The sequence below is a fragment of the Ictidomys tridecemlineatus genome, chromosome 2, assembly GCF_052094955.1.
Source record: "Ictidomys tridecemlineatus isolate mIctTri1 chromosome 2, mIctTri1.hap1, whole genome shotgun sequence".
In the NCBI taxonomy this organism is placed as follows: domain Eukaryota; kingdom Metazoa; phylum Chordata; class Mammalia; order Rodentia; family Sciuridae; genus Ictidomys; species Ictidomys tridecemlineatus.
This window is the reverse complement of record NC_135478.1, coordinates 8,275,223-8,288,639: the sequence shown is the minus strand read 5'-3', so window position 1 is coordinate 8,288,639 and position 13,417 is coordinate 8,275,223. Positions and strand designations below refer to the sequence as shown.

The 13,417-nt window shown below is 49.9% G+C and overlaps 2 protein-coding genes across 5 annotated transcripts; both read left to right on the top strand.

Moving 5' to 3' along the window:
- Positions 1-12: 12 nt before the first annotated feature.
- On the top strand, positions 13-5,235 carry Fdx2 (ferredoxin 2). Its single transcript, XM_005336121.5, has 5 exons — positions 13-293; positions 381-435; positions 649-755; positions 4,471-4,558; positions 4,801-5,235. Exons 1-5 carry the CDS (start codon positions 158-160, stop codon positions 4,955-4,957), a joined length of 543 nt encoding a protein of 180 aa, XP_005336178.2. The 5' UTR covers positions 13-157; the 3' UTR covers positions 4,958-5,235.
- A 129-nt stretch (positions 5,236-5,364) lies between these two features.
- Zglp1 (zinc finger GATA like protein 1) lies at positions 5,365-12,908 on the top strand. Of its 4 annotated transcripts, none has more exons than XM_078035973.1 (5): positions 5,365-5,699; positions 6,310-6,675; positions 8,878-8,948; positions 9,314-9,400; positions 9,687-12,908. In XM_078035973.1, the coding sequence occupies exons 1-5, from the start codon at positions 5,593-5,595 to the stop codon at positions 10,097-10,099; spliced, it is 1,044 nt and encodes a 347-aa protein (XP_077892099.1). In that variant the 5' UTR covers positions 5,365-5,592; the 3' UTR covers positions 10,100-12,908. The 4 variants fall into 4 exon arrangements, with proteins under 4 accessions (XP_077892099.1, XP_077892095.1, XP_077892108.1 ...); XM_078035969.1 differs by having other exon boundaries at positions 8,875-8,948; positions 9,687-10,124; XM_078035982.1 differs by having other exon boundaries at positions 8,875-8,948; positions 9,314-9,407; positions 9,687-10,043.
- The last annotated feature ends 509 nt before the right edge of the window (positions 12,909-13,417 follow it).

Here is a 13,417-nt window from a genome sequence, read left to right as displayed (position 1 = left end):
ATGTTTCCACGACTGAGTTCCCACCTGGTGCCCTCCTCCCCTGGTGCAAACACCTCGCCGCCTCAGGTCCCAAGCAAACCTCTGCGTTTGTGTTTGGGTTTACGAGCTCTCGGTTCGCGTGTCCGGGACTGCGCATGCTCGGTCGCCTGGTCACGTGATGCCTGTCATGGCCGCCTCCGTGGCCCGGGGCGGCGTGAATGCCAGGGTCTTGCTGCGGATGGCCAGGGGTTCCTGGTGGAGCAGGTCCAGAGAGGCAGCGGCGCTGGCGATAGCCAGAAAATTCTGGACGACAGGTACCCAGGGCTCCTGGGACAGACTGCGTCAACTAGTCGGACGCCAGCAGAGCGGGGCGCAGCCGCTCACCTAACCGTGTTTTCTAGGCTCGCGCCCGGCAGGAGAGGAAGAGGCCGGAGGCTCTGAGCGGCCCGAGGACGTGTGAGTGTACGGGTCCAAATCCCTGGTTCCTCGTCCCATGAGGCTCCCCGATTCAAGCCCTGTTCTGCAACTTCATCCGGGGCTTTTTTTCCTGCCTCGCCCCATTCAATACCTACCTATTTGTCTCTCCCATCCCGTCTCCTAACCCTAGAATCTGTGCGGCCCCTTGAGCCCATGGTCCAATGTGGCATCCGCTCTCCCATCTGTCCCCAGGGTGAACGTGGTCTTCGTAGACCGGTCAGGCCAGCGGATCCCGGTGAGCGGCAGAGTCGGGGACAATGTTCTCCACTTGGCCCAGCGCCACGGTGTGGACCTGGAAGGTAGGAGCCAAGTACAGGAAATTATGGAGGACCTGATCCCCTCCCTCCCTCCCTCCCTCCCTCTCTCTCTCTCTCTCTCTCTCTCTCTCTCTCTCTCTTTTAATCACATCAAAACAGATATGTCTCTCTATGGACTAGCCCACCTATGGCTTACTACCTAATGTGTACTAAAATCCAAATTCTTCACCATGGCCTCATCCCTTTCCCAGTCTTCATTTATTAGAGGCACTAGAACTTCCCTCTGGGAGCTGTGTTCCCTTCCTGCTTGCTCCCTCCATTCTAGCCACTCTGTGATTTCTCAAACAGATAAGCTCATTCCTGCCTCAGAACCTCTGCATTTTCTGTTTCCTGTGTCAGAAGTGCTAGCCTTGCAGACCTTTTTGGTTCCTTCTCATCCTTCAGTTCTCAATGTAAATGTTTTCTTCCTGACACTTCCATCCCAGTCCAGCTAAAGTCTCCATCCCAGTCACCCTCATAGCACTGTTTTGCTTCCCTCCTTGCCATCTTTCCCATGGTGAGCTCAGGGACCCAGTTCACCTTGTTCATGCTTATCTGTTGCCTGGCATGGTACTTAGATGTAATAGGTTTTAAATCAGCTTTTGCTGAAGGAACAATAATAATAACGAATTACTTTAAGCACACTAGTACATATCAACTGGCTGCATCTTCATGAGAACTTTATGCGATAGAAGAGATTTATTCCATTTTACAGATGAGGAAACTGAACACCAGCTTAAGTAGACCCATCCCAAAATCAAGTAAGTGGCAAAACCAGATCCACATCCAGCCCATTTGAGCCCCTAATCTGTGCTACCCTTCTGCAAACATTGAATGCCTACTATGTTTTGGGTAACAATGTACAAAACAGATAAGGACTCTGTCATCTCACACCAATTTCAGCCTAATAATGATAATAATCCCAAGAGTCAACATATTATTAAGTCACGATCAACTGGAAGGGTGGTATTAAAAAAACCATATACACTGCTGGGTGCAGTGGTGCACACCTATAATCCCAGCAGCTGGGGAGGCTGAGGCCAGAGGATCACACACACATTCAAAGCCAACCTCCGCAACATGAGATGCTAAGCAACTCAGTGGGACCCTGCCTCTAAATAAAATATAAAATAGGGGGCTGGGGTTGTGGCTCAGTGGTAGAATGCCTGCCTCGCTCATGTGAGGCACTGGGTTCGATCCTCAGCACCACATAAAAATAAATAAAAATGTTAAAAATGAATAAATAAGGAGCTGGGCTTATGGTTTAGCACTAGAGCACTCACCTAGCATGTGCAAGGTCCTAGGTTCGATCCTCAGCACCACATAAAAATAAATAAATAAAATAAAGGTATTGTGTCCAACTACAATTAAAAAAAAATATATTTAAATAAATAAATAAATAAAACACAAAATAGGGCTGCGTATGTGACTCAGTGGCCACGTGCCCCTGAGTTCAATCCCCAATCCCCCACCTCCACAAAAATAAAGAAAAATAAAAATAAACAGGGTTTATTTGTTGGGAGACTATAATAAGAAATCTTTTCAAGCCAGATGAGGTGGCATCTGCCTGTAATCCCAGTGCCTAGGGAGACTGAGGTAGGAGAATCACAAGCTCAAAGCCAGCCTCAGCAATTTAGAGAGTCCTTAAGCAACTTAGCAAAACTCTGTCTCATAAAATAAAAAGTACTGTGGATGTGGCTCAATGATTCATTAAGCATCTCGGAGTTCAGTCCCTAGTACCAAAAAAAAAGTCTTGGGGTTGGGGCTGTGATTCAGTGGTAGAGCGCTTGCCTAGCATGTGTGAAACACTGGGTTCAAACCTTAGCACCACATAAATAAATAAATAAAATAAAAGTATTGTGTCCATCTACAACTAAAAAATGTATTTAAAAATTTTTTTTAAAGTCTAATCCAATCATTAAAGGGGCTGTTGGGATATTGGAAGGCCATAGCAGTCCTTCCTACCATGGAAGCAGTTATTTATTTATTTATTTATTTATTGTTGGTTGTTCAAAACATTACATAGTTCTTGATATATCATATTTCACACTTTGATTCAAGTGAGTTATGAACTCCCATTTTTATCCCATATACAGATTGCAGAATCACATCAGTTACACTTCCATTGATTTACATATTGCCATACTAGTCTGTTGTATTCTGCTGCCTTTCCTATCCTCTACTATCCCCCTCCCCTCCCCTCTTCTCTCTCTACCCCCTCTACTGTAATTCATTTCTCCCCCCTTGTATTATTTTTCCCTTTCCCCTCACTCATGGAAGCAGTTATGTGTTAGAATGCAATAGCCAGAAGTCCAGAACTGAGTTTGGAACATGAATTTTAGAGGCAAGTATCCCGTATTCAAATCTTGCCTTTTAACAGCTATGTCCCTGAGCAAGTTACTTAGCTGTTTCCTCATCTATAAAATGAGATGATTTAGTTGTCATCTCATTGGATTGCTGTTAGGATGAAACAATATTTAGTAGTACTTTGTACCTGGCACAGAGAGAGGGAAGGCAGATTGACTGGGAACAGGTAAACCCAGAGATTAATGTGGTTGAATTAAGACACTCTGGTTGCAGATGAGCCAGGCTCAGTGATGCTTGCTTATTTTTTTTTTCCTGTGTAGTGAATTTTAATATTTATTTTTTTAGTTTTTTCGGCGGACACAACATCTTTGTTTGTATGTGGTGCTGAGGGTCGAATCCGGGCCGCACGCATGCCAGGCGAGCGCTCTACCGCTTGAGCCACATCCCCAGCCCGATGCTTGCTTATTATCCCAGCTATTTGGGAGGCCAAGGGGAGATCACTTGAGATTAGGAGCTAGAGACCAGCCTGGGCAACATAGCAAAATCCCATTTCCAAAAGAAAGAAAAGTTATTTGTGGTGTAAACGGGACACAAAATTAAAAGGGGGACAGGGACACGAAATAGGAGTTGGGGGACTCAGAGAATAGTTGAGTTGAGCCCCAAGAATGGAAAAAGTGGAGAGAAGAGCATTCTAAATCATGGATACAGCAAGTGCAAAGATCCTGAGGTGGGGATGAACTGGGGGTATTGGAGTTTGGCTATTAGAGTGGCATCAAGAGGGTCAATGTGAATGAAGTGGAATGAATGAGGGGAGAAGGAATCTCAAGGACTCAGTAGAGGAGTCTAGATTTTTTCTGGATGTGAAACCATTTGAAAAGTTTTAGGCCAAGAAAGACACCAAGCATAGTTCTTGGTGACTGATCAGAGGGTTCAGAAGTGTGTCCAACAACAAGTGATGAGGAGAAAAACCCTAGGTTCTGCCTCTTTTAATCCTTACTCCTGACCTATTCTCCCTTCTCCTCCGGAGTCAGCCAGGGTGTCCTCTGGGAGCAGCAAGGAGGCAGGGGCACACTGGCCTAGCACAGGGTCACAGCACGGGCTCACAGGCTGCAGGGAATCTGTGGGCCGTTCCCCTCTCAGCTTTGCTGAAGTCACTCCATGCTTATTATTGGTTCCACACACCCAGCCAGGTCCTCCGTCTGCTGGAGAGTCCTTGGGAATTAAGACACTCTGGACATGCCCTCATAAAGCCTGCAGGCAGCTCCAGAACAAGGAACTGTGCAGGTGACCTGACATATGTGACCCGGAGGGAGTGCTGAGGCCTGCAGAGAAACAAAGAGCTTCTCCTTGGCACCCTTTGTGGAATGGCGCCTGCCCCTCACCAACCGCTCCCTTCACTTCCTGCCCCCAGGAGCCTGTGAAGCCTCTCTGGCGTGCTCCACCTGCCATGTGTATGTGAGTGAGGCCCACCTGGATCTTCTGCCTCCCCCTGAGGAGAGGTGAGCAGGGCAGACCCCCAGGCTCTGAGTGGCAGGGCTCAGCTGCTGAGCCTCCAGGTCCCCATGTCCAGAGGGGCCACCAGGGAGGGCAGCCCCAGTTCTCCCACCTCCAGCTGCTGGAAGGGGAGCCTCCCCCCTGCCCATTCCCACGTGGACTTGGTCAGCCTGCCTACCCCAGGGCTGCTAGTCTCCCCAGCAGCTGGGCCAGCATGTGGACGGCTAACGCTGCGCTCATTGCCCAGGGAGGACGACATGCTGGATATGGCCCCCCTCCTCCAGGAGAACTCGCGCCTAGGCTGCCAGATCGTGCTGACCCCTGAGCTGGAAGGGGCTGAATTCACCCTGCCCAAGATCACCAGGAACTTCTATGTGGATGGACATGTCCCCAAGCCCCACTGACATGGGCAGCAGGACTGTCCCCCACACCACCATGGCCCCAGGGCCAGGACTTGAAGGAATAGTCGAGCCGCCAGCCCAGCCCAGCCCGGAGTGCGAACAGGCTGGAGAGAGATGTCAGGAGCACGGCGAAGGCCAGAGACCATGCTTGGAGAGATCACTGTGTCCAGAGTCTGGAGGGGACAGGGCCCCTACTTGGGGTGCCATCCCCCAGCCCCTAAGAATGGGAGCGTGAGCAGGGGTGGACTCAAATTGGAGCTGCAATAAAACTGTCTCATAGATTTCCAGCATGTCGAGTGTCCTTGGGGGACCCCACATTCTGCATCTGCTGGAACCCCAGCTCTCCTGCCGGGCAGCAAGAGATGACCACTGGGGATCTGAGGCAGAGCAGGTTGCCCCGGCGGTGAGGCCCCGCCCCTGCAGCTGCGGAGGGATTTGGAGGGATAGAGGCTGCCCTTGGCCCTGAGGGGTGTGCAGGTGACCTGAGTAAAGCCAGGAAGGAGAGGCAGCGCTGAGGAGACCCCAGCGGCCCGCCCCACCCAGCTGGGGCTCATTGCACCCTCGGGCAGCGGCCACAGGGCTTTCCACCCCTTGGTGGTGGGGCGGGGCTGGGGTGTGACTGCCAAGACCCCGACCTGATGCTGCTGGGAGAGCTCCTGGCGTCTCGCTGTCTGGACGTGGAGCCGCCAAGACCCTCCGCCCAGCAGAAGCCGAGGCCTCCCGGATGCTTCAGGCTCAGTGGCAGGTGCGTAAGGCGGCGTCTGCCCCCACCCTGCCGACATTTCACCTAGCCTGGTGGCAGGGGGTCATGGCCTCTGGTTCTTGAGGTTATCCAGAGGTCACCAAGTTAGTTACTGGTACTTCCAAAAAGAGCTTCTGGTCTCCAGACACTTAAGATGATCTAGGCTCTGAGGCCACACAATTTCACACCTCCCTGAATCCCCGTGGCCCATGTGAGCACCACCGCACCACCGAGGGTCATCCAGGGGTTATGTAGGCCAGCGTATCAGTGATACAGACAGAAATCATATAAAGTCAGCGGGTCTTCTACTCAGAAGTCAGAAGCCCTGGCCTGGTCACCAAGAGTAAGTCCCTGCTTCTTGGGCTCCTGGGTGGATTAAATGGTTAATAAGGGCTGAGAACATCACCTGGCATGCTTACCTTGAGCCTTGTTTGCAATTACTTTGTAACTTTTCAACCTGAAACAACCTAGAAGGGATTCCACAGCCCAGGCTGGGTGTGTGACCTGCTCAAAGGCACAGTTAGCAAGGAATAGGCTCCAGTGAGCACCCCCAGCCTTCTGGATCCACGAACCACCCAGGGATGGAGGTAATCACCTGGCCTCTTGTCCACAGGTCCCTCTGGCCTGGATGCCAGGACTCCATCACTGCCCTGGGCTTCCTTCAAGAGACAGAAGAGGGGCTGGCCCTGCCCCCAACTCAGGACCCCCTGGCCCTGGGACCCTGCTGGGGACCAATGACCCTGGGGACTTTGGACCCCTTAACTATGGCCAGGAATTCCAAGAACATGCAGACCCCAGTCAGCCAGAAGCGCTGCAGCATGGTGCCCCCTGAGGGTCCTCCAGCCCCACCCCAGAGAAGACCACGCAAACAGCCGCACCCCTGCCGGGGCACTGAGAAAGGGGACCCCACGTTCCAAGGAGTGACTCTGACTTTTGAGTTAAAGCCGGACTGCAGCCTGCAGATCTTGCCCACCTACAGGTAGGGCCCAACTGGGACAGGGTGACCTTTACAATATCCACAGCAGCTGGTTCTAGGACCCCACCTCCCTTCAGTTACCCAAATGTTATAGAAAATGCCATGCTATTTGCGTAGAGCCCATGTGCAAACCGTATACTTTGCTTTATTTATTTTTGTGATAAGATGGGTTGAAACCAGGGCAATCTGCCACTTAGCTACACTCTCAGCCCTTTTTATTTATGTTCATTGTGGTATTGATGATTTAGCCCAGGGGTGCTCTACCATTGAGCTACACCCTCAGCCCTTCTTTATTTTTGAGACAGGGTCTCCCTAAGTTGCCCAGGCTGACCTCAAACTTATGATCCTCCTGCTTCAGCTTCAGAGTTTCAGAGTAGCGGGGATTACAGGCATGGGCCACTGAACCCAGCTTCCGGTGTACTTTAAGTCTCTTCTAGACCCCTTAAAATATCTCATGCAGTATGTAAATAGTTAAACTGTATCATTTAGGAAATGAAAAGTCTGTATGTGTTTAGTACATGTGGATTTTTTTCCCTAAATATTTCCTTTCTTAAAAATTTGTTCTAACCCAGCGGCTCGGGAGGCTGAGTCAGCAGGATCATGAGTTCAAAGCCAGCCTCAGTGAGGCACTAAGCAAATCAGTGAGACCCTGTTCTAATGAAATACAAAATAGGGCTAGGGATGTGGCTCAGTGTTGGAGAGCCCTTGAGTTCATTCCCTAGTATCCCCCCACACACACACGTTTTTTTTTTTCTAATTATGTATACATAACAGTAGAATGCATCCTGCCACATCAGGCATAGATGGAATATGACTGCTCATTCTTCTAGTTGTACACATACATGCACATAGGATCGGAATGTCCAGCTCATTCTACTATTCTTCATACCTGTTCCCTTTTCCCCAAATATTTACAATCCACAGAGTTTTTTTGATTGTTTGGTTTGTTTCTTTTCTTTTTTCTTTTTCTTTTTCTTTTTTTTTGTACCAGGATTGAACCCCAGAGCGCTTAACAACTGAGCCACATCCCCAGCCCTTATTAATGTTTCATTTCCAGACAGTGTCTCACTGAGTTGCTTAGAGCCTCTTAAGTTGCTGAGGTTGGCTTTGAACTTGCAGTCCTCCTGCCTCAGCCTCCCAAGCCTCTGGCATTACAAGGTGCGCCACCACACCTGACCAGATTTTTGTTGTTATTTTTACGATGCTAGGGATGGGCCTCCAGGGCCTCCTACAGTTGGTTGTGGTCTTGGATACAGAATCCCTGGATAGGGAGGGCTGACATGTACATCCAAGAAAGGACCAGGACATTGATGGGGACTGGAATGTGGCTCAGCATATGGTGATTGCCTAGCATTTGCAAGGCCCTAGGTTCAACTCCCAGCACACCACCAGAAGAAAAAGGAAAGTATTGGGAGACAGATGCCCTGCAGTCAGTCCTTCCACATGTGAGATGGCTCAGTCTGATTAAGACCTCAGGCTAGTGCCATGTCCAGCCCTGCCTCTGTCTCCACTGAGACTTGGTCCCCTCTGTCAAACAGCCTGGTCCATACGGAGGGCAGCTGTATACTTTCCCCAAAAGTGAGGCTCTAAGCAACTTAGCAAGACCCTGTTGCAAAAAAATTAAAAAGGGGGGGGGGAATGTGGCTCAGTGGTTAAGTGCTCCTGGGTTCAATCCCCAGTACTCCGCCCCACCCCACAAAAAAAAAAAAAAGAAAAAGAAAAAAATGGTTACTGGCAACACGTTTAAGTTTTGGTATTGGGAATTGAGCCCAGGGCACTTTTTCACTGAGCCTCATCCTCAGTCCTTTCTTTTTCTTTTTTTAAAATTGGAGACAGAGTCTTGCTAACTTGCCCAGGCTGGCTTTGAACTTGCCATCCTGCCTCAGCCTCTTGAGTTGCTAGGGTTACAGACATCACTACGGCCCTGGCAACAGGCAGCACTCGATGTACACGGGCTCATGATGCCCATTGTACAGATTAGAAAACTGAAGGCTCGAGGGTGAGGATGTAGCTGGTCCAGGGCCACACAGCAGGCAAGGGGGAGAACTGGCACTTGAGCCTGTATCCCAGCACACCACCCTTAGAATGATATGTTATCGTTCAGACTCCGACTGTCTCCTAGGGCTGCCCCCATACCTTGATAATGAGTGTTCAGGGGACAGGACACCAATCCCCAATGCTAATGCCTCATCTGCCCCGCAGCAGCCACTCTCAGGGACCACCCGCAAGCCCTGCCAGTGCCCCTGAGCCCAGCCCTGGAGGCAGCGAGGCCCAGGGTGAGTCCTGAAGATATAAGAGCTATAAATATTTGGGGGGGCCAGCTTCCTGTCCTCCCTGTCCTCCCTGCCTCCGTCTCCCTGCCCCCTCCCCCTCCTGCTTCCCCATTTAGACCTGCCCAGGAGGAGTTGGAGTGCACCCCTCCCTTCAGGCTGAGTCACCCCACCCCCAGCTTCCTCCCCTGCTGAGCTGCACCATCTGTCCCTCTTCCTGGCTCTCCCTCTGTCTTTAACAACACCCAGGGCTGGCCCAGAACCAGGTGGGGCCGTCACAGGGACCCCCACTCACAATGCCCTACCTCCACAGGTCTCTTGAATTCAGATTCTTGACTCTGATCTTTGCCCTTTGACCTCTGACCCTCCAGCTCCACGATGCTGTGCCTCCTGTAGGACCCAGAGGACCCCTCTCTGGAGAGATGCTGAAGATGGGACCCCTCTCTGCAATGCCTGTGGTATCAGGTCCTCAGCATGGAGGAGGGAGTTGGGGTCGGGCCCCCCATTAGTGTGGGGGGATCTGGGAAGAAGAGGTACTCTTGAGGAGAATGGCTTCCTCATGATAGTTTCTGGGTCCCTGCTGTATCTTTTGTTTTTAGTTGCAGATGGACACAATTCCTTTATCTTATTTATTTATTTTTATGTGGTGCTGAGGATCAAACCCAGGGCCTTTCTCCACTGCTGAGCTACATGCCCAGCCCCCTGCTGCATCTTAAATGATAATTTCTTGTATCTCCAACCCAGGTACAAGAAATATGGTACCCGTTGTTCCAGTTGCTGGCTGGTGCCCAGGAAAAGTGTCCAGCCCAAGAAGCTGTGTGGCAGATGTGGGTTGTCCATGGACCCCCACCAAGACCCAACTCAGGAAATGTAAGCCCTTCTTCACTCAAGTGACCTGGTTCTGCCTCAGTTTTCCTAGGGGAAGAATGGGCAGAACTCCTAGGAGTAAGGAAAGTCAAGCCTGTCTCCTGTCTCTCCCAGGAAGAGTATCCAGGCTCAGTCCCCAGATTCCCTGTTTCATGAGGTCACCCCCCCTGGTTCAGCCCCTTCTCCAGTCGGGCTTGATTGGACTCCAAATAAAGGAAACTGTTTCAGCTGTGACTGTTGTTATTGCTGTTAATACTTTGAGAAAGCCTGAGCTACTCAGAGCAGTGTGATTTCGGAATCCCATTCTGGGTACTTTCCTTCACTTCTCCCCATCCTGGGAAGATGGGGGCAGGTGTTTCATTGGGGTTGTGAGGAACACACACACACACACACACACACACACACACACACACACACACCAACACAAGAATTAACCACATTCACTCAGCACAGTGTCCTATATAGGGAAACAGTCACCACACAAACGACACACATAGATGTACAAGACAAATGCATGTGCTGACACCCACATGTGAAAGACACACAGATACAGACTGACCACACCAATCAATAGACACAGCCAGTGACAGACACCTGTGTGTCATCGCACAGGAGACAGATGCATGTCGACAGATACACAGGTGGGCCCTTCATCTGCTAGCCTCACCCCTGCTTTCAGACTGTCACCCTCCCTGCATCCTTGAGCATACCAACCCTGTGTCCCCGCCCTCTTCAAGAGATGCCCCCCAACCCAAAGCCAAAAACTGACCAGGGGAACCAGCCCTGGGCAGCTGGGATGCACAAGTCACCAGAGCTTATTGAGAGGGAGAAGAAAAAGCCCAAGAATGGATAGGGTGGGCCAGGGCTGTGACTCAGTGGTGGAGCACTTAGCCAGCAAGCCCTGACTTCCATCCTCAGCACTGCAAAAATAAACAAATAAATAAATAAATAAAGGTGAGTTGCATCAAGGTTGTGTCTGCTGCCTACTGCAGGAGGTGAGAGAGTACAAACCTGCGAGACCCTCCTAGTCTCACCTGAGTACAGCTGTAGGAAAAGCCCCGGGGCCCATATCCTGAGCCCTCAGATCATTGCTAACCTTTCCTCAGCCTGAAACATCTTCCCTCCCCAGGGCTGCTACCTTCTTGTCATTTGGAAAAACTTAATATCACCCCTTCAGGGAAGCCTTCCTAAACCACCGACTCTAAAACAGAACTCCACACCCAGCCCACGGCAGTCTCAGGTTCAGCTCCTTGCCCTCTTAGAACCTGCCAGAAGTTTCATTTCTCTATCTGGCCCAAAAGTATTTAATCACATTCATCTCTCTCCAACTAGACCATGACTTAGGTCCAGGGTGGCCACATCTGTGTGCTTGACCACAAGAGGCCTCCCCAGTGCCCAGCATGGAAAAACTTGAGGTTACACATTGAACTCATCAAGGTCTCTGTCTGCAGATTCACAACTGTTTTTACCCATTTATTGAGCATCTATTGTGTGCCCCAGTGGGGATACTTGGTGAATAGAAAGAACAAAGTACAGGACTGGGGTTGTGGCTCAGTGGTTGAGCACTCATTTCCCACGTGCAGGACCCTGGGTTCAAGCCTCAGCACCACATAAAAATAAGTGAATTAAAGGTGTTGTATCCAACTACAACTAAAATTTTTTAAAATATATTTAAAAAAAAAAAAAGAACAAAGTACAGTACTGTGGTACATCCTGTAATCCCAGTGACTCAGGAGGCCAAGGCCAGAGGATGGCAAGTTCAAGGTTAGCCTCCAGAACTTAGAGCCTATCTAAAAATAAAAATAGCTAGGGGTATAGCTCAGTGATAGTGTTCCTGTATTCAATCCCCAGTACTGCAAAAAAAAAAAAAAAAAAATTAGGGGCTGGGGTTATGGCTCAGTGGTAGAACATTTGCCTCACACCTGCAAGGTCCTGGTTTCAATCCTCAGCACCACATATAAATAAGTAAAATTATAAAAAAAAATTAAAAATGAAAAGATCAATGATCTTCTGGGGCCAATATTCTAGGCTGAGAGAGCAATATTCAGTTAGCTGGAGCAGTGGTGTATACCCTGAAGGCCCAGCTACTCAGGAGGCTGAGGGAGGAGACTCACTTGAGCCCAGAAGGTGAATTCAGTCTGGGAAACACAAAGAGACCCCATTTCTTAAAAATAAATACAATTTCAATAAAATGTCAAGCAGAATCTTTTTTTTTTTAGTTGTAATTGGACACAATACCTTTATTTTTTATCTTTATGTGGTGCTGAGGATCAAACCCAGGGCCTCGCACATGCTAGGAAAGCGCTCTACCACTGAGCCACAATCTCAGCCACCAAATAGAATCTTAAGTAGTGATCTGGGCTACAGAAAAATGTGTAAGAGGAATTGAGCCAGATGCGGTGGCACACATCTGTAATCCCAGCGACTGGAGAGACTGAGGCAGGAGGATCATGAGTACAAAACCAGCCTCAGCAAAAGAAAGGCACTAAGCAACTCAGTGAGACCCTGTCTCTTAAATAAAATTCAAAAGAGGGCTGGGGATGTGGCTCAGTGGTTGAGTGCCCCTGAGTTCAATCCCCAGGTACCCCCCCACAAAAAGAATTAAGGGGCTACTTTATCCATGGGGCTCAGGGAAGGTCCCCTCAGGGATGGCATAGAGACTTCATGATAGTAAACTAGGGCTGGGGTTGTGGCTCAGTGGTAGTGAGCTTGCCTAGCATGTGCAAGGCCCTGGGTTCGATTCTCAGCACCACATAAAAATAAATAAACAAAATAAAGGTACTGTGTCCAACTACAAATAAAAAACAAATACTTAAAAAAAAAAAAGGTGGGGAACTAGCAAAGGGACCTGGAGGTGAGAACTCCCCTGTCAGAAGGAACAGCGTGGGCTGGGTATGGTAGTGCACACCTGTAATACCAGGTACTCTGGAGGGAGATTGAGGCCAGCTTCATCTTAGTGAGACCCTATCTCAAAATGAAATAAAAAGGGCTGGGGGTATAGCTTAGTGGTAGAGCACCCCAGGGTTCAACCCTCACTATCAACAAAACCAAACCAAAGGACAGGATAGGCAGGCAAGATTTTATGGGCTTCAGGGGATCTGGAGGAGGCCAGGGGAAGTGGTAGAGACTTTGGGGGGGGGGCAGCAGGGACTCTAACTTGCCTGTGCTTTGTTGCTTTTTGTCCCTGGCACTTAACACCCAGAACCAGTTTGCCCTCTCATGCCCTCCTTCCTGTTCTCATCTTTGCTCATTAAATGTTCGAATGGGGGCAGCCAATGAAGCTTGGAGCTGCCCAGGCGGACTTCCTTCTCCAGAGCTCTGTGTTCCTGTTTTTGAGGGAGGAGGGAGAGAGGGGGAAGCCCAGCTGTTCTCTCCTTATGCCATTGGAGGGATGGTGATGTGCGTGGGGGTTGCTGCTGATCCCCTGTGTTAGCTCTGAATCATGATGGGTCAAGTGAAAAGCAGGTTGGGGTAAACTGAGGCAGTGTGGGTGGACACTGGCTGGAGGAAGCTCTGGGGAGGGGGCAGCAGTGGTCCTTTAACAGGAGGGATATCCTGAGGGCTGACACCCACAACTGCAGCCACTGCTCCTCCCTCCACCCATCCCA